The sequence below is a fragment of the Lutra lutra genome, chromosome 6 (assembly GCF_902655055.1).
Source record: "Lutra lutra chromosome 6, mLutLut1.2, whole genome shotgun sequence".
In the NCBI taxonomy this organism is placed as follows: domain Eukaryota; kingdom Metazoa; phylum Chordata; class Mammalia; order Carnivora; family Mustelidae; genus Lutra; species Lutra lutra.
In genome coordinates this window covers 146,821,664-146,843,247 of record NC_062283.1, presented here as the reverse complement: position 1 = coordinate 146,843,247, position 21,584 = coordinate 146,821,664, and the positions used below count along the sequence as shown (strand labels likewise).

Genomic DNA, 21,584 nt, shown 5'->3' with positions numbered 1-21,584 from the left:
CACCTGGGCTGTGATAAAAGGACCTCAGCCAACTTGAGTATGTTCCCACTGTCCAAAATGGGACAATGTGAACATCAATTATTACAATTACTTTAATGGCTTATAATAATGATTTCGATGGGTTGAAACATATCAAATGGGTTTAAATTCATGAGTTCAAAATCGTATTAATAAAAAAGCACTCACTGGTCACCAATAAGCCAACTCATTTTTCTGATAAAGGGTAAATAAAAGGGAAAAATTCAAGCATATTTACCCTGTCACTTCTGTTCAATTATTCCACTGGGTAACCAAATAATGAATGAGGAAATGACTAAGATATTGTAGCAATATCTTACTTAATGCAGCTGATAATTACGCTAATAAGAAGAAAAGAGAATTAGAAATATCACTTTTCAATCCTTATTGAAGTAAGCGATCTAGACAATGATCGTTAACTGCTGATGTCTCAAAGAGACAGTCATACATATGTCCCCATGAAGCAGTATTAACACCATCCTTCAACCAATCAATCAAGAAATCCTGGATCTAATCAAGCCACTAGTTCTTACAGTCAGTTTACACAGAACACAGAGAAGAAGGAAACACAAAAAAGGACAACTATATATGCAATCACCAAAATTCAGACGGTAGGAGAACCTCTATAGGATGAAAAGTCCAGGTTCTTCAATACACATATGGCCAAAAATACGGAGGGGGAGCTACAGATTTTAAAAGACTTAAGAAATATAATGAACTGGGAGCACCTAGGTGGCTCAGTCAGTTAAACATCCAACTCATGGTTTTAGCTAAGGTCATGATCTCAGGTTGTAGGACCAAGCCCCATATCAGGCTCTGTGATCAACAGAGTCTGCTTAAGATCCCCTCTCCCTCTCCCACTGCCCCTCCCCACCGCTCACAAACTCTCTCCCTCTCTCTCTCAAATAAATAAATAAAATCTTTGGAAAAAAATATAGTGGACTGTTACATTGTATGATTATTTGAAAACTGACTTAAATTGTACAATATTTTTTAAAGAAAACCAAGATAACTATGACAATCAAAATATGAACACTAATTTGATCTTTGATGATCAAGGGAGTTAATGCTATGTTTTAGGTATGATAACAGTACTGTGGTACACTTCTAGAACAAGCCCTCATCCTTCAGAGAAACATACTGAACTATTAAAGGATAAAATATGACACCCGAGATTTCTTCAAAGTGATGGGAGAAGGTGTCAAGTGGCTAGAGGTACAGGCCATGAGTTGATAACCAGTGTGCTGGAATACAGATTCAAAGGGACTCATATTATTATTCTGTCTACTTTTGCATGGGTTTAATACTTTCCACGACAAAAATCTTTGAACTATGTAAAAATAAGGGAAAAATATACAATGTTTTATAATCTCTCACTACACACAAAAGTGTTCAAAACTAGAATAAAACTTTTAAATTTACATCTAGTGAAAACATCATAAACAAATTAAAAACAGTTTACAGCCATAATAAAAAATGAATAGTATCCATAAAATAAAAACAGCTCCAATAGGTCAAGATTATAATTTAAAAAAACAATAGAAAATGAACAAAATGAATAAAAGTCAAAGACAACATGCATGTGGCCTATAAACTTGACAACAGGCTCAATGTCACTAAAAATGAAAAGAATTAAGATTAAAATAAAATTGTAGTTTTTACTGATAATGGTTGCAAAAATGAGGACAAATGGGATTTCTCCTACACCACTGGGTAAAGTATACGTTAGTACAGCCATTTTGAAGACCAACTTCCCAATATCTATCAAAGATTTAAATATGTATACCCAATGACTCCATAATTTCATTTTGATTAACCATTCTTACAAAACAGTGGAGTAAGTTCATAAACGGGAACGTACACGGTATTTGTAGCTACACCACTTATAAAGTAAAAAAAAAAAAAAAAGTGTCCATTAAGAGTGAAATGGTTATACTCATTAGGGAAATGCAAATCAAAACCACAGTAAGAAGGGCACCTGGGTGGCACTGACAGTTGAGTATTTGACTCTTGGTTTCGGCTCAGATCATGATGTCAGGGTTCCGAGATCAGACCCCAAGCACAGCCTGCGTGAGAATCTCTCTCCCTCTCCCTCTGTCCTTCCAGCTCATGTGTGCGCATACTCTCAAGATAAACAAAGAAATCCTAAAACACACACAAAGATACCACCTCACACTTAATGAATGGCTATTATCAAAAAGATAAGTAACAAATGTTGGTAAAGATGTGGAGAAAAGAAAACATTTGTGTGCTGTTGGTGGGAATGTGAACTGATGCAGCCACAATGGAAAACAGGACAGACATTCCTCAAATATTAGAAACAGACCTATTATATGATCTAGCAATCCCACTTCAGTGTATTTATCCAAAGAAAATGACAACACAGACGCAAAAAGAAATCTGCACCCATTTTGTTCACTGCAGCATTATATACAGTAGCCAAGATAGGGAAAAACTTAAGTGTCTATCAACGGTGTGAGATTTTATATATACAAAAAGGAATCTTATGTAGTTACCCAAAAAAGAAGGAAATCCCGCCATTTTTGACAAGGATGGATCTTAAGGACATTTTGCTAAGTTGAAATGAGTCAAACAGAGAAACACAATTACCATATGATACAACTTGGAGGAGAAATCTAAAAACAAAACAAAACTGAACTCAGAGATACAAAGAACAGACTGTTCAAAGGCAGACAGTGGGATTTAAAAAATAGAGTTAAATGATTCATTCCGATGACGGCGTAATGCGTAGCAGTTAACTGGAACTGAGGTAGAGCTACATATAGAAATATGGGGACGACCCCAAAGAAGAAAATTATAGAATACAGCATTATCACTTTTAAAAAAGAAAGCACTTGTCATGATGAGCACTGGGTGTAGAACTGAAAGTAACATTATGCTGTATGTTAACTGGAATTTAAATAAAAACTTTTTAAAAATTACCTGCATTACATAACAAAGATATGTATTTATATAAGCACAAAAAGTAAAAGATGCAAGCCAGAGAATTACTACTCTGAGCCAGAGTACAAGGTAAGCAGCAACTGTTTCTTTATATACACATTCAATAAGTAAGACAACAGAAAGTGAATTGTTTATAAAATACAGGAACAGATCAAAATACAGTTGACCCCTGAACAGCATGAGTTTGAACTTTGTGGGTCCACTTACATGTGGTTATTTTTTGATAAATACAGTACAGTAAATGTATCTTCTCTTAGGATTTTCTTAACAACATTTTTTCTCTAGTTTACCTTATTGTAAGAATACAATATATGGTATACATGACATATAAAATACATGCTCGCCAACTACTAAGGTCATCAGCAAGGCTTCCGGTCCACAGGAGGCTAGTAGTAGTTAAGTTTTGAGGAAGTCAAACGTCATACACATATTTTCAACTGTGCAAGGGATCAGCACACCCAACCCCTGTGTTGTTTAAGGATCAACTTTTTATTACCCTTCAAAAGTTTCTATGGTTCTACACCAGGGGTCATATCACAAACTGAAATGCTTACAGGGCCAGGTGGGTGATATCGATGGGGGACTAGGGAAGGGTGACAGAGAATAAGAAACGATGGGCACTGTGGTCAATCGCAGCCTGACAGATGCTACCACGTGCGAATGTGGGCCCAGGGTGGATAGACCTCCTCCTAGTACTTTAAGGAAAGCAAAAAAAAAAATCCAGATTTTCACATGAAATCGTATATTCAAATGCTAACCACTATGTCAAAAAAATACTTAAGGCACTAGGTGGGACGAAATATAACTCAGGAGGCATACACTGTAATGGCTAAAAGCACAGCTTCACAGCCAGTTCAGGGTTCACATCCTGGCTCTGCCATATGGGCTATATACGACCTCAACCAAGTCACTTGACCCACCCGCCTCCACATAGCAAGCATTCAGTTAATGCTAGCCACTAGTCTTGTTGCTACTGGTGTGTTGTCTTCACGGGATGCAGTCCTCCACTGTGACCTGAGCGTTCTGTCCTCTGATCTTCTCCATCTTACATCAGGTGTGACTCCGTTGGCTCACTGCAGTGAACTACTAACATAGAACTACTTCCTATTTCCCCTCAAGTAAGTGTGCTTCTTCTGGACACAGAAACCTATCGGCAAATGAGCAAGTATGTGCTTATAAGCTTGCCACTAACTCAACTACAAAGTCCGTGTAACTTTACTATTGAAATCAGACATGTGAAGCAAATAAAAAAATTAACTATAATAACTGTACTAATGAACACTGATCTGGAAGGCAGTGGTAGGCGAGTACTGTAGCCTACTCAGAGCTTCCAATGGGCTTACTCAGAATTTGCACTGGTGCTGGTCCAGCTACATAGGAAGCACGCTGGACGTCTGTCAAGAATGACAGCACTCATGTCCCACCCCAAGAGATTCTGATTTGCCCTGCATCCAGAGAGGGTATTAGATACATGAATTTTCAAAAGCTTCCTGGATAATGCTGGCATGCAGCCAGGTTTGGACACCATTAGCAGAGTTTAAAGTCTGGTATCCCAGAATCCTGGATTTGAATCCCTCCAACAGTCTACAGCTCCTGTGATCTGGGGCGAGTTATCTACTCTCCCTATTTGTAAGATAGAGAATGACCACCACCACTTTATTCGGTTGTTGTGCCTAACACGTGGAAGACTTGATAAAGGGTGACTGTTGTTTTATATCCTAGTTTCTACAGGCCTTGTCCACTCTAAATATAGAAGGCAACCTGTTGTGTTCATAGGAAACAAATTAGCTTAATTATTCTCGGATCATAAAACAAACAATATTTTATTGGCCATTAAACTTGTAATAATCACATCATTTTTAACTCAAAGGAAAGTAATTTACAAAATACCCAAAACTCTTCCTTAGGATTTGAGGTAATGTGCATGGTAACATGCAATCAGGCAACTAAATTTTTTTAAACACTACATTAAGTAAAAATTTTATCTGTCTCTTCTCCTGAAAATGGATAAATTTCATAAGGTAAAGCAAAAAGGAAGGAGCATAAAATAAATATATCATAATCTACGGCTCAAATATTTTACGGGTATTTAACATTTTAAATGCACAAAACCCAAAGGACCGTACAACCCAAAAAGTAAACTTTACGGCAAACTTAAAAAAATCAACTAGAACACTGGGGAATCCCAGGACAGAATGCTGACTGAGATTAAGTGAACCAAACTATAGTAGAGATGTATGATATGACCTTACTGAAGAGGGTGAAGAAAAAGGTACTGACCTAGCTAACTATGGAAAATTCTGCGGTGACTCTTTTAAAGACTAAAGACAAAAAGAACTGTACTGAAAGGCTGGACTCTGGTTGGCAAGTTTATTCCTCACGGCGGTCCTGGATAGCAATTCTGAAACTACTTTACATGTATGCCCTAGGGGCACAGATACCTGAAAACCGGTAATAATGCGAGCCAGTTTCTCACCACAAGAGAAGAAATTACAACGAAGGAGAGGAAAGCTAGGATGAACTGGTGATGCTGGATTAGGCCTGAGACGTCCGTGTGAACTCCTGTTTATTTTTCAGGTAGACGGACAGGTAGTCTGTCTGCAAGGAGATCACCTGATCAGTCAGTCCAGTCAGTCAGCTGACCAATCGACAGAGAAGCAACCATCAAGCTGTGCACACAAGGGGTGAGAGACACTCCTCTATTTTCTAACTCTACCTGAGTGGGCCTGGAAGCAGTGACACCCCAACAGTAATATCCAGTGCCCAGATCTTCATTTCTAAATACCGTCTTCCAATAAAAGGAAACAGAGCTCCTTGGGAAAATGGCTGATTTCAGGACCCCAACAGGAAAAATAAAGGACGATGCCATAGAGTAAGAAACTGCTCAAAAAGCAAAACCACGGCGCCTGGGTGGCTCAGTCGTTAAGCATCTGCCTTCGGCTCAGGTCGTGATCCCAGGATCCTGGGATGAAACCCCACATTGGGCTCCCTGCTCAGCGGGAAGCCTGCTTTCCCTCTCCTAGTCCCCCTGCTTGTGTTCCCTCTCTCTCTGTGTCTCTCTCTGTTAAATAAATAAATAAAATCTTTAAAAAAAAAAAAAAAGGAGCAAAACCATACAAAAAAAGATGCAGGCATGTCAAAAGGACGCAGAAGCCAACTGAAAGAGTTCCAGTGGCTAAAAAAGGAACAATTTGAGCAACAAAATAAAGAACAATACTACTGGATTATAACCCAAAGAAAAAATAAATATTTATGACTTCCCACTGAGATAAATAAATGGGAGGGAAAAGGTAAATCTTTCACACAGAAGAAATCCAAATAATACATGTAGAAACTCCCTACTAGAGGGAGAGATTCATTGCCGTCCCCTTTAATGTGGCTCATTGGTGACTCACATCGAGGGTACAGCAGGGAAAGGGAAAACTACAACTTGTGGAGGGCCCCAGCAGACAATACCTTCACTGAGGGACCCAGGTTAAAATCACCAGGGAAAACACAATGCCATGAGGGCTCTTCAACTCGGCGGCATTCCTGCCCAAGCCTATGAAAACGCCAGACAAACCCAAATTCAGGGGCGGTTGTACAAGCCATCTAGACTGTGAAACCAAGGAGGACTGAACAACTACGACAGATCAGAGGAGACCAAAAAGACGTGACTAAGTGCAAGGTGGCATCCTTGACTGGGTCCTGGAACAGAAAGGAGAAATTAGCACAATAACAGAAACCCAGATAATGTCCGCACACTAGTGAACAGTATCTTATACCAACGTTAATATATTAATTTTGACAAATACAGCAAAGTAAGATGCCAATATTAGAGGAAGATGAATAAAGAGCATATGAAAATTCTGTACTATCTCTGCAAGTTTTCCATAAATCTAGAGCTATCGCAAGATTCCAAGTTTTTAAATTTAAAGATCTTGAAATATAATAAGATTTTAGAGAAAAATCACTTTATAAAGCATGTTTATAAGCCAAGGGGAATTAAATATAAGATCATATGGTATTTATGAACACTAATCACAAGTAACTTAATCATAAAGAATAAAAATATAAAGACATAGATAAGAAATCCTTCAACTGTATTCATTACTATTAGCACATAAGCCAAAACAACAGTGCAAAATAGAAGACAGGTATCTGGTACAATCTGTGGTGCCAGCTGGTCAATACACTTCTATCCAGAATGAAAATAAAATTGTCCTTAACCTAAAGCCTATACGCTGCTGAAAACACAGGCCCTTCAAATGCGTACTTGGCAGAGATGAAAAGGTTAAATACACTTAAAAAATAAAAATATAGACTAGTCTGGCCCATACTGACTTAACAGTTAGCTTCAAAAGAAAAAAAAATTAACAAAGCTTCTAAAAATTAAGAGTTTATATCTGGCTTCTACAGCATTTTACCATTTATACAAATACCTTTTTAAAGCCTCACAACAACCCTGTGAGGTAGGTAGGAAAGTATTATAGTCGTTTTACAGATGCAATGACTTAGGGTCAGAAAGACTAAGTCATTTACAAAGTCATGTGCTGAGAAGCCCCACACCAACACCAAGGAATGGAATCCAGTTACCTGATTTTAAAAACGGCGGCTCTTTCTCCAACATACTTAGTCAAAGACTAAAACAAACCCAGAAGGAAAGTCTACATACATTCATACACACACGCACGCACACACGCGCACACACACACACACACAGCCCTCCCCTTCCAGAAATTATGTTCCTGAAATGGAAACAAAAATAAGTCTCACTTTCCCACTGAGTTCATTATAATCTTGAAGCCTCATCTTTATTAGTTTGGACTGAATTTCTACTTCAGCTCTTGGTTACTCTTGTTATCTGACAAACACAATATTTTATAAAACAAAACTTAAAACAGGGCCTTCTAGACTTCATTTTTGTTTTTTGGTGTTTTTTTTGTTTTTAAAGATTTTATTTATTTATTTGACAGACAGAGATCACAAGTAGGCAGAGAGGCAGGCAGAGAGAGAGGAAGGGAAGCAGGCTCTCCGCTGAACAGAGAGCCCGATGCGGGGCTCGATCCCAGGACCCTGGGATCATGACCTGAGCCGAAGGCAGAGGCTTTAACCCACTGAGCCACCCAGGCGCCCCTTCATTTTTGTTTTGAAAAGCAAATAATCTGCAAATAATTCTAATAGTCTTTAAATCACACACTTATGAGCTGTGAGTCTCTATGCTCTATAAGGATAACCTTTTCAGTTAAATCTCAACTGGTCAAACCGAAGGAATACAACATTGACAGTAATTCAAAACTATGGTGACCTACCATTATCTGTTTTCAACTTGAGTTCTAATAGAAAATGTAGTGCACTCATTCCCAATCTTTTTCTTGTTCCAACACATCTAAGGGATGCAAAGCTCTACCATTAGTAGTGACAGTTCACTGTCACAGAGGGAAGAGGGAGACAATTTGGGGGTGGGAGTTTAAAGAATTCTTAAGAAGCCCCCACATGCCTCCCAGGGCTCCTACCATGAGTCTCTCTCTCTCATGAGACCCACTGAACCAGAGATGAGGTAACAGTACCAGAGCTGATTGGCTCATACTACTTCAAAAACAGTGCTTCACAATAAAAATTAATCATCAATCCTGTCTTGCCCACATGTGTCCTCATTGGAACTGAACCATTCCAGCGAAAAACCTAAACCAAGTAAGTCATTCGCCATCTGAAGTATATGGCAAATCCTTATTCCATATCTAGTTTTGTTCTACTGATTTTGAAACCTGCACTATAATAAAATCGTATAAAATAGTTATTTTGGACTAAAAGGGGGAAAACAGTCATTTGCTCCAATAAAAAGATGTACATAAAAAATCATTCAAAGTTAAAATACTATTCAAAGAAGATCTCATTAATCCCAGGGTCCTGAGATCAAGTCCTGCATCGGGCTCCCTGCTCAGCAGGGACTCTGCTTCTCTCTCTCTCTGTCCCACCCCCTGCTCATGTGCTCACGCGAGCCCATATACATGCGCTCACTCTCTCTCTCTGGTAAATAAATAAAATCTTTAAAAAAAAAAAAAAAGATCTCATATATAAATTCACTTTAAAACTTATAATTAAAATAATACTCAAAGTAAACTAACTTCTTATAGCTACAAAGTACAGATTCCTTTTGCAAACATCAGCCCTATTATGTGAATGTCTGACCCCTTCCCCTAGGGGTTCATGGTCTAGTTCATGAAAAATAAAAATCTTATAAACTGATGTTCTCTTCCAATGTTTCCCATTATAAAAAAAAAAAAAAATGCCCTCTGTTGTATCACCTCTCACGCCAAAGCAAGCCAGATTATGTACTAAACTGAAGTTTAAAAAATAAAAATAAAAGGTGCATACATACGTATGCACATAGCTACTAAAATTGAGAATAGCAACCAGAGACAGGTATAAAGGATCTCAAAGATCTGGGTGCTTTTGCTTTTAGCCAGATGAATATGCAAACTCACCACAAAAGAGAAACTGCTCTTCTTCCTCTCAAGAACAGTATCCAACAGCATGCCCCTTACTAGTCTGACCACCCTTAAGAGTAAAGAATTTGAGAGATCAAGCTATCAAACCAAAATCTGCACCGTTTTCAAACTGCTTTTTCTAGGAGGCATACTCCTCTCACAAAAATCTTCACATGTCAAAATGTGGATTTGATAATTAAGGCTTCCCTTAAACTTCTATCATCTATGCTAATTGCTAACTGTAACACGTAAACACTTTTTTTTCCTTTTGATCATTCTGACATTTCTCTACAACTCACATCTCCTTTGGCTAAAATCATGTGTAGTATTTGTTCTTATCGGTTTAAAATACAGTGGCCAAAAACTGGACCTGCTACTCAAAAAGGGAATAAGCTATTGCAAAGACTCAATAAAGAACCAAATCCATGACCTTGGGTGCCATATTCATTTAAAAATATTTTAGCATCATGTTGACTTTTTTACTGACTCATATTCAGCCTGTGGTCACCCATGATTGTGGCTTTCTTCCCTCTTTATTTATACCTAGTCTGTCCTTCTCCATCCTATATTTATATAGCTGGACTTTTTTTCCTCCCCACACCACCTTACATTAGTTCACTAAATTTCCAACAGTTTTCATAGATCCCTTTCCACATTTATCACAGTGCTTTATAGAAAATGTTTAAATCTGCAAGTTACGTGACTATCACTTACACCTTAAAAATATCAAGACTACGGAAGTACATAATAATCAACACAGCACATGTAAGGATGGAACTAAGGCCAAGATCATACTAACGCCTACCAGAAACCTACCTCCACTGGACGGTCACTCTTTACCAGTGCTATACGTGCCCTTTGCAAGGAACCGTCCATCAGCTTGTGAAGTCGTAAGATTAGCTTTCTTAACCCCATTTGCTTCAGTGCTTTGTCTACAAATGGTCTATAAATAGAAGTCAGACAATGTCTGCTAAAGCCTGCTTCCGCGCTGCAGTCTGGCGCTCCCCAGCCCACGGACTCGTCCTCAGACGCAAGCCTCTCGAGCTTCTTCCGCACACAGTCGTGCGAATGGACGCTGCAACTGCTGGCAGTGGGCTGTGTGGGCTCCGGGGCCCTCGGACCTGAGAGCTGCTCTTCCTCGCTCTCGTCTGCGCTACTTGCCAGCTCTCTCAAGTCCCCTTCTGTGTAATCACCCTCATCTTCCGGCTCGTTGCCTTTGGATGATCGAGGAGAAGGGATTTCAAACACTGGCCAGCCAATGTCTGATAAATTCTTGATGCCCAAAACAGTGCCCATAATCCTTAACTTCTGGTTTAAGTCTTTCGTGATGTTTAACCACAGACAGAGTGCCTGCACCCTGTCCTGGAAGTCTTTCGCAGCATATTTTTCGTAGTCCTTTTGAAGAGCCTGCAATGATGGATAAAGTGCTTCTATGTACTCCAGCAGCTCCATTATCCGCTTTACCTGCTCAAACGACACCCTCTGGCGTTGGAGATGCTCGTGGTACGTCGAGTAACCCACCATCTTTGCTCCATGAGGGGCTCTGCACTGCCCTTCTACTGAAGTACCATTAAAACTAGCTCCATTTCTAACAAAGGCAAAGCTCCCATAATTAACTTTGAAAGTAAGGATTTCATTGATAATATCTGGGATGGCTTGACGGGCTGTATATAAAAAGAGGTCCTGGTCATTAATGGTCCGTCCCGCATGCCAGGCTTGTAGCTCTAACCAGATCAGTTCATTAGATCGGTTAAACCAGAAAGCAGACGTATTTTCCTGTCCTCTTTGCTCCCTGTCCTTCTTCTTTGAGACTGAGGTAAGCTTTAGCAGGAGTCGCAAAGTCTCAAAAAACTTTAAGCGATCTGCTGGACAGTCAGTCCTAGAAGTCTGGCGTGCAGTTCTGGCTATAGGCATGGGCACGGATACCGGAAGCTTAGCGTTGCTGCAGCCAAGACTGAGGTAAGGCTTATTCAGATCCACATCTGGAATTGATTTTTTGGGCAAAGACCCACCCACTGAGTCCAACATGAAGGAGCACTGCACATTTTTCTTATGATCACGCTCTGTTGTCCTAAGAGCTGCTCGGATCTTTTTCTCCTGCTTATAGCTGTATTCTTCCACATTCTCCACCGTTTTTCCAGTGTCTTTGTGTGGAGGCTGGTTTGGTGCATTCGTTTTTTCTATTAAAAAGAAATAAACAGATCATCATGTTAACTCCAAGACATGAAACTACCCTCAACATCTTCAAGAAAACTCATATTCACATGTACTTCTTTTTCAGGCTGTTACTGGAGAAAAAAATCATAACTACATGCTGAAAAGTAAAAGATTCAAAATATATACATTTCTCTCTTAATTTCTAAAAAGTTTTATCCACTTTTCCCTGCTTTATTATACTTGCTATGCTCTCTAATATCTTCCACTACAAATCTAAAACAAGCCATTTCTCTACACTAAAAGTGCAGTTATCCACAGAGTGAAATCGCCACTAGTTAACCACCTTCAACTTAAGAAGGGACAAAGGGCACAGCATATCTGACAGAAACATGGTTTAGAAAACCCATCCCAGGGGCGCCTGGGTGGCTTAGTGGGTTAAAGTCTCTGCCTTCGGCTCAGGTCATGATCCCAGTGTCCTGGGATCGAGCCCTGCATCGGGCTCTCTGCTTACCAGGGAGCCTGCTTCCTCCTCTCTCTCTGCCTGCCTCTCTGCCTACTTGTGATCTCTGTCAAATAAATAAATAAAATCTTTAAAAAAAAAAAAAAAAAGAAAACTCATCCCATCCCCGCCTCTGCTGTGAACTGAATGTATTAATTCGGAGCAGACCACGTAAGTTTCCTGGGTCACTTCTCTCATTTGTAGAATGAAGTAGACTGAGCATTCAGTAGACTGAATCTTTAAGGCACTTTCAGATTATCCTCATAAAAAAATGAAAGACAGATAATAGGTAAAAATGTTAATTTATTCTACTTCTCGGTTTCTTTCCCACAAATGAACAATAACATTTTAAATTTAGCATTAACAGAATTGAAGACATACAGACTAATTTAGTATCATGTGCCTCAACTGGCATATTAAATCATTCAAAATTAATGCAAAGAAAGTAAACATCACACTTTCTCATCAAACAATTATAGAAAAGTGCTATTAATTTAATCCCAAGCTTTGGAATGAACATACACACCCCCTTCCTTCCTGTTTGGCATTTCTGCCACTATTAACCACCTCTACCTTCAGCCCTTGCTTTCTAGATACAACAGTCTCTGGGTTCTTTTCTACTTCCCAAGTCACTCCTTTACAAATTCCCTCCTTGGAACCTGGCTCACTTCAGAAAATGCTGTTCTCAGTTTCACTCTTCAATCTCTTCTGCCTTACTCTCCCCCTCCCTGGGTAATCTTCACTTCTACTTCGTATACTGATAATGCCCAAACCTAAAACCCCATTCTGGTCTCCCCTCCACACCCAAGATATACTTCATGTCGTTGAACCTAGGGCACACATTCTGTATTTTAACATCTCCGAAATTAAAATATGTTTTATAGTTGATGATATGAATATGTTTTAGAAACATATTCACTAATGGGTTTCATTAACATCTTATTTTATATACTTATATGTTTATATATTTATTTTATATATATAATATCACAGTACATATTATATATACATATATATATAAAACACACACACACATAACATAAATAGTAGTTTTTTAAAAACCTGTATCTAAATATCAAGAAGTATAAAAAGGGTTCTTTCACTAAATAAAAAATAAAAATTCTAAGTATAAAAACACACTGTGTCGGGGCATCTGGGTGGCTCAGTGAGTTAAGCGTCTGCCTTCAGCTCAGGTCATGATCCAAGGGTACCGGGATTAAGCCCCACATTGGCCTTCCTGCTCAGGAGGTAGCCTGCTTCTTCCTCTCTCTCTCACTCTATCTCAAATAAATAATAAAAAACTGAAAAAAATTTTTAAAATAAACACACCATGTCATCAACTGTAAGCATTTTTCTTCTTAAAACATATTATAGTATGCCTTAGATTTGGTGAAATAGGTTATATTTACAGGGGTTACAAACGAATATACCCAAAATCAATTCACTAAAGGAAACCTGTTTAAACCAGTTTACCTTCTAATCACTTTAAATCAAAATAGTTTTAAAAGAATTTTAGGGGCACCAGGGTAGCTCAAGTCAGTTAAGTATCTGACTCTTGATTTCTGCTCAGGTCATGATCTTAGGGTCATGAGACTGAGCCCCATATTGGGGTCCCACTCTGGGCATAGACCCTGCCTAGGATTCTGTGTCTCCCTCTCCCCCTGGCTCTCCCCCTACCCGACAGGCACTCATGTGCACTAATTTCCTTTATGGCCCATCAAAAAGGCTTTTATCTGTCTACTGGGATTTTTGCTATATTTTAATATAAAAATGGTTATTATTACTTTTTAATTACCAGTATTTTTAAATGATAGAATTTTTATCCGTAGTTTTAATCTACCTTATTTCTAAGGTCTGAAAAATTTTTATGCAACCCATTCAAGAAATTTCTTCACAATTTTGTTTCTAGCTACAAATGCCTATCAATATTCATTCATAAAAAATTTGCCCAAGCCCGGACTTGGACTCCTCTTTGATGTTTTAATTGTGTTCTTTATCCCTTTATTGACATAGCACATACACACCATTCATCTCTACTTGGTAAACCAATGGTTATTTGAAAGCAAAGCTAACAAGTTCTTCCAAACTTAACTCCACGATATTTTATTTTTCAAGGCAGGAATTTATACTATACTTTGTCACTGTGAAACACAAAATGACGTACGTGGTATCACTGTTTAAGGCTAGAGGGAAAGATAATGAGGTTAGTTTTTAATACAGGAAGTTGGAGGTGCCTATGGAAAGCTATGTTGGTGATGTTTGTAGGTAAGTAATGTGGGTCTTGAGCTCAGGAGAGAAATCCAAAGATACAGATTTGAAGTCATCAGTATATACACATGTTATTTAATACCAGGAAACTACCTAAGAACATCCAAGAAACGTGTACAGAAGAGAGGGAGTGCAGACCTAGAAGAGAAGATGGTATTGGTACACACATCCAAATAAATGGTTTTGAATCAAAGAAATCAAATATTTATGTAACAAATAACAGGTTGGTTTTTTTTTTAGTTTAGGACTTAGGATCCTAACAAAACATGATAAAACAATACAGAATAACATCACTGATAATGGCCAGAGAATGTCTGCATACGGTTTATAATTTGAAAGTAACAGTAAACAGTGCAAATGTATTACTTGGCCTATATAATTCATAAATATTCTTCTAAACCATGATTTAAAGATTCTAAGGAAAACAAAGCTGCTGAGAGTAGCTGGGATAGTTTTTCATAACTCCGGAAGATTGGGCTATTAACATTATGCCCAAACCTATGCTATATTTTCTAGGAAACTAATATTCAGAGCATGAAAGTATTAAAAAATAAAACTTCTCCACCTTGATCTTTACACTTCAATTAAAAGGACTTAAAATGGGGGAAAAAATGCCATGGTAGCATTTTTCTGGGTAAGAAGAATCAAATTTTAGTAGCCTAAGAAACTAATTTTTGCAGATTACATACAAATCTTGTTAAGCTTACCTCACAGCATACAAAATGGTGTATTATACAATGTTTTAAAACTTTGCGTCTACATAAAGCAATGGCTTATTTGGGTTTACAATGTGTGTAAAGAAAAGCAAATTGGGAAAGGCACAAGATGGAACGTAAGAGGTTTTTTTTTTTTCAAAACAAAAAACCAAGTTAGTTTTGGGAAAAAAAATTCACAAATGGAAACTGATATATTGTGTTTTAAAATTATGTCATTTAAACTTAAAATAGACCTAACCTCTAGTCTAACTACTACAGGAAAGAAAAAATCAATCTGTTTATTTTATCAGTAGCTATACTTTTCAAGTAATAGATTTGTGATGGACAACGGAAAGACAAGAGTATTTCCTAGCATTCAGGGACCAGGTAGTCCTCTATGAAACCCAAGGGACCTATCAGTTAAGGGAGATTGAAAAGTACTACGGTGTTGGGGGTAGAAAGAAATCTATAAGCTGAAACACAGTTTTATTCCCAAGCACTTTATATTCTGTCTCTACCCAATCTGACATGAATATAAAACTTTTAATAATAACTTGAAAGGCCATTAATAATGGACAAGTTTGTTTCTATATCTAGTTTTCTTTTAATACTAAATCCCTTTGCAATTAATAAAAAGTCTGTTACGCTGAAAAGAAATTAAAAAAAAATAAAAAGTCAACCATAAACAGCTTCTGAAAAGGGCAATAAATTTAAAGTATACAGAATGTATTACATGACAAGTCCTATTACAGTGTTACAAAACTAGTTCATAATAACTTCAGTAAGACTAATGGAACAACTGATCTGAGTGGCTGTAAATTAAGTGGTGTGATTTGGTTAGTGCAGTTACAGCGATCTTCCAAAGTAGTTACTTTTTCCTTTGGCCAATCACCAATAATTCCTGCCTAATCAGAACACGAAAAGGAAAAGAAAAAAAAAAATGTATAATGAAACCAAAAGCAACCAATGACAAGGGATATGGTTCACTTGTTTAAACAGACATGAGACATTCAACTGAATTTTCCCACCGTCTATATCTAGAACTGGCTCCTTAGAATATGTATAAAATATATTTTTTATCAAGTCTTTGAAATACTTCTGCTCTCCCCTATAAGTACTATCCACACTCAACACCCCAGCCTTCCTCAAGCTCTCAAATGAGTAAGCGTAAACAGATAGCTGCTCTTTGCCTCTAAGTGGGAGATGGTCATTAGAGCAATGATGTCCTGGATTATCAAACAATGTCAGCAATCTGCAGGGGCTTAGAGGTCGAATTCATTGTTCTCAAATATCAGTCAACATTAAGAAGCACTTAGGTTCCTGCTAAAATGCGGACTCCGGGGCCCACTCCCAGTGTCTGATTCAACCTGACAAGAATGGCATATTTTGGGAAACGCTTTCCTTAACCCCCTAATTTTCAAGTAGAAGCTGTACAGTGACTATCATAATCTTCACAACACTCTGAAGACTACCATGAAACATCAACAGATGGTGACTATTAGAACAGGGATCCTAAGCCACGTTCGTATCATCACACCACTGTTAATACCGGTCACAGTGCTCATAGACCAGTACTAACCGCCCAAGGAAAGGGTAGACACTGAGTGGCATAAAGGACAGATTATAGAGGGTAACTAATCTGTAAAGACTTTAAATAACACCACGTACTTGACTGGGGGCTTTGGAGAATGGATGGAGCTCAAACGAAGGTAGCAAGAAAGTCAAGAGTATCTTTTAAGCCAGAGAAGAAGAGCATGAAGAGACACAAAGGCAAAAAGAAGTGAGTGGCTCCAACAGTGAGTCTGAATATGGAGAGCCTGAAACAGAACTTTGACTATGAGGCTGAGTTTAGACTACAGAGCTGAAATACAGATTTAAGTCCACTCTAGTTAATGTTAACAATGAACTATCATGTGATTGACCATATAGTTGACTCCTTGAACAACAAGGGTTTGAACTGCATGATCCACTTATACACAGATTTTTTTTTTTTTTTACATATACTGTAAATGTACTTTTTCTTAGATTTTCTTAAAAATATTTCCTTTTTGGGCACCTGGGTGGCTCAGTTGGTTAAGCCGCTGCCTTCAGCTCAGGTCATGATCCCAGAGTCCTGGGATGGAGTCCCATCTCGGGCTCCCAGCTCCATGGGGAGTCTGGTTTCTCCCTCTGACCTCCCCTCTCATGCTCTCATTCTCTGTCTCTCTAATAAATAAAATCTTTAAAAAAAAAAAATTTCGTTTTCAGATTGTCTGGGTGGCTCAGTCAGTGAAGTGTCTGACTCTTGATTTAGATGTGGTCATGATCTCAGGGTTGTGAGATCGAGCCCTCCACTGGACTCCACACTAGGCATGGAGCCTGCTTAAGATTCTCTAACCCTCTGCCCTTCCCCCACCCTCTCTAAAAAATAATAATAAAAAAAGTAAAAATTTATTTTCTCTAGCTTACTGCATTTTAAGAATACAGTACATAATACATACAAAAACTATGTTATTCAACTATTTATGTCATGGTAAGGCTTCTGGTCAACAATAAGCTATTACAAGTTAAGTTGTTGGGGAGTCAAAAGTTATACACCAAATTTTGACACTATTTGGGGTTGGGCCCCAACCTCTGGCCCAGCATTGTTCAAGGGTCAACTCTACGATCAAATCAGTTCAATTTTACAGCAGTATTACACTCTGAAAACCAAGTTGCTAAACCTACTACTGTTAGCAAAAACACAAGACTTTTACACACACGCATGTACATATATACTTTGAGATACTTATTTATGATAGGGAAATCAATATGTGTATATGCATATGTGCACATAGGTTCAAATATAAATATCTTGAGATATTCGTTCTCTCTCTATAGCCTGGCTACTGCAGTATGTTATAATACTGCTGGCAAAACAGAGCTCATATGGATTACAGGCAGATTCACTCTGAAAAGGATGTGGCTTGAATGTTTTAATTCTTATTTTACCTACTTGAACTGTGAGATGAGCTAGATTTACTTCCTTCTGCTATGTTAAAAGGCACAAAAACTGAAGGATGAGATAGTATGACCATCTCTCCCTTAAACCGATCTTAAGAAGAACAGCTATGTATGACTAATTATTGTCCAAAATTACAATCTTAATTGCTGTAGTTTGGCAGTTATTTATCATTATCCAAAAGTACAATTTAAATAATACCTCAATTAAATTCTGTTACTCATCAAAGTATGAAATTAAGCCTGGTCAGTGAGCTAATTCAAGAGCTTAACTGGTAGGTTACGTCAGTCAGGATGTCACACAACTGACTTTTCTTAGGTAATAAGGAACTACCCATTCATACCTAGACATCATAACATTGCTATCATATTTATCACAGCTTCTAAAAGCAGAAGTTCATATTTCAAAAAACAAAAATGTCTTTAACATTCCCAGGGAAATGCCAAAATTGGAGAAAATATTTTTTTGCACACTTCTAAACTGGCAATCATTTGAGAGTCCACCAACATCAAGGAAGAAAACGCTACAACAATGACAACCTCGCCTCCATTCTTCATAGCCCCATCCCATCTGGGCAATGGCGACTTTGCCTTCGTCCTTCACACACCCCTATCCTGCCCCAACAACGGCAAGCTCACCTCTTTCATCCTTCACACACAAACCCCCTTTCCATCCCGTACCAACAATGGCGACCTCACCTATGTCCTTCATCTCCCCGCCAGGGTCTCCTCTCTCCTCGATCCCCTGAGAGCTCAGATAATCACTAAGACAGAAACTTGTTTTGAATTACCCTGCTTGGTGGTTACGCAACTGCATATTATGCTTGGAAATCACAAACAATGAATGACACAGTGAATCTTCGTATAGGATTTGTTGTGTCCATTTGCAGAACTTCTCTAGAGTCTACTCCCAGTGGTGGATGTGCAGGGTCAAGGACATAATCAACCACCACTTGAATGAATTAACAAAATCACTTTCCCACAAGGATTAAGACATTTACATTCCCATTAGCCTTGTATCAAAGCTGCCATCTCCTCATACCTTTGCTAGCAGCTGCTCACCGAAGTATTATAAGAAATATATTTGGGTTTTGTCTAGATTCCTGGCACAGAACTGCTAAAAACTCTTGGAATGTCCTGAGTAATTATTCAAAAGGAGCCCCTTTCAATCACATCTGTATTTATGCTAAGCGGTGCTCCTAGAGAGTAGCCTCAGGATGGCGCTGGTCCTAGGGAACTAATAATTAGTGGGCTGGAACCTTCAGCAGCCCCCATCCACCACCCTAACCTCCCAGAAAGGGGCTGGAGGGGGCAGTCTGGAGAGTAAGCTCTCTAAAAACTCTTTAACAAGGAAATGTGATGAGTTTCCACGCTGGTGAACACATCCAGGCAGTGACAGGCTAATGCCGGTGGGACCTGGAAGGCCCATGTCACCCCCCACACCTTGTCCTATACATCTCTTCCATTTGGCTATTCCTGAGTCCTTTATAATAAACCGCAAACACAAGTAAAGTGTGTTTTGAGTTCTGTGAACAGTTCTAGCAAATTATGGAACCTAAAAAGGGTCTTATGGGAACTCTCCATTTATAGCCAGCTGATTAGAAAGTGGCCTGGGGCTGAATTTCCAATTACAAAAAATGAATCTATGGTAGTTATTTACTACTGTAGATTAGTAGTAGTTATTCTCAGCCTATAATAATAAAAATATTTAAAGAATCATATCCATATAATCAGTTCACGACAATGGCTACCATTGTTTTAAAAAAAAATTAATGGTTACTCTCACCTCCTTGCAACATAGTGCCCTCAGTTACTTTTCTGGGTCCTTCTAGTCCTTCAGGAATGCTTATGATGTTGTCTCCATTTACAAGGGAGAGGGGCTAGAAGCACAAAGACAGTATGATGACCAGAAACTAATTCCCCAAAGCTTTATATCAAATGCAGGTAGGAGCTGGTCCCTTAGAGCCCACAACCACACCTCCTGCTGCTGAAATGCCCTGTGTGGTCCCCTTCCACACTGACTTTTGGTGGCCCTGTGTGGCCAAAGCACGCAGCAGAAGTGGTGCTGTATGACTTCCTAAGCTAAGAACCCTTACAACTTTCACCCTGACCTCTCATGACCCTTGCTCTAAGGGAAAGCTAACTGCCACATAAGAATCCTAATTACCCAGAACAAGTATGCTGTGAAGAATCCCAGAATAGCCATGTGGAAGGTCACGTGGGGAAAAAAAAAAACAATGCCAGCCTACTCTCCACCCAGATGCCAGACATGTGAGTAAAGGAGCCATCTTGGACCATGTGGAGAAGAACTAAAGCTCACACTTAGGGCCATGACAGTATCTCCAGCCAACTGAGCCATTCCAGCTAAAGCTCTAGACATGATGGGTTTGAGACAAGCTGTGACCTGCCTAAATATGTGGGCCACAGTATCATAAGCACAATAAAATGGTTGTTCTTTCATGCCACTAAGTTGTGGGGTGGTTTGTTACACAGCAATAGATAACCAGGAAAATGCAAATATTATTGGTGACATTTATTAAAATGATGAGTCCAACTTGGACTACAGTTCTAAAGTGAATAGTATGATTCAGAGAGCCCTGGCTTGTGGCAGTGAGAAAGAAAGAATGCACCAGTTCATATTCCCTTGGAAAGCTTTTAAAATAAATCTGACCAACCTAACTAATTCTAAAAGCTCTAGAAAATACTGAGGGACCAATATATTATCATGAATCACACACTAGTTTGAAACGTGGGTCTCGTGGCCTCAGCCTTCAGGTCACAGCACAAATGTCACTTGTTCAGCAGTCTTCTAGCCCCAGGGCTCCCCGCTCCCTCCTCCCGCTCCCTCCTGTGGACACCCACGGCAGCCTCTCCTCACCACCCTTCACCCCAGCTCAACCGCCTGGGCCTGTGCTGCTGTCTACCTGCACGCTTCCCACGCGAGATGAGGCTTTCACCATAGATGGTAAAAGTTAGTATTTCCGTGTGTTGGGTTTATAGGTATTTGTATTTCTTTTTGTCTGTAGTTTCTAAATTTCCCATAACACATAATCTTTTACAGTAAGAAAAAAGAGTAAGTTTTTAAGGATTTTGGTTTCTTAGGTCTGCTGTTAGACAGGTACAAGTCAAAAGACAGACGGCCATATATTTCTTCACCTGAAAAACAGCAGGAACTGGAATAAGTAAGTGATCTCCAAGACCCCCTCCAGATCTCAAAGTCTGTAATTTTATGAAATAAACAGCTGAAAGAAATTGGAAGGTGAAGAGACAAACTTTCATCTTCCATTTCCCACACACCCTGGAAGGGTGGTAGGAGCTCAACAAATGGCTAGCGACGGGGGGCACGTGGGTAACACAGTTAGTTAAGAGTCCCAACTCTTGCTTTTGGCTCAGTAGTGATCTCAGGGTCCTAAGATGAAGCCTCACATCCAGGCTGTGCACTCAGCACAGCGTCTGCTTACATTTCTCTCTCCCTCTCCCTCTGACCCTCTCCACCCCCATGCGTGCCCGTGCGCGTGTGCACTCTCTCTCTCT

General features: G+C 39.0%; 1 protein-coding gene across 9 annotated transcripts in view; it reads right to left on the bottom strand.

Moving 5' to 3' along the window:
• MAP3K4 (mitogen-activated protein kinase kinase kinase 4) overlaps window positions 1-21,584 on the bottom strand; it is a 113,938-nt gene that overhangs the window by 51,277 nt on the left and 41,077 nt on the right. For all 9 annotated transcript variants that reach the window (XM_047733283.1, XM_047733275.1, XM_047733276.1 and 6 more), the window contains exon 3: window positions 10,269-11,632. In XM_047733283.1, the coding sequence (XP_047589239.1) occupies window positions 10,269-11,632 (1,364 nt within the window). The remainder of the gene's footprint in view (window positions 1-10,268; window positions 11,633-21,584) is intronic.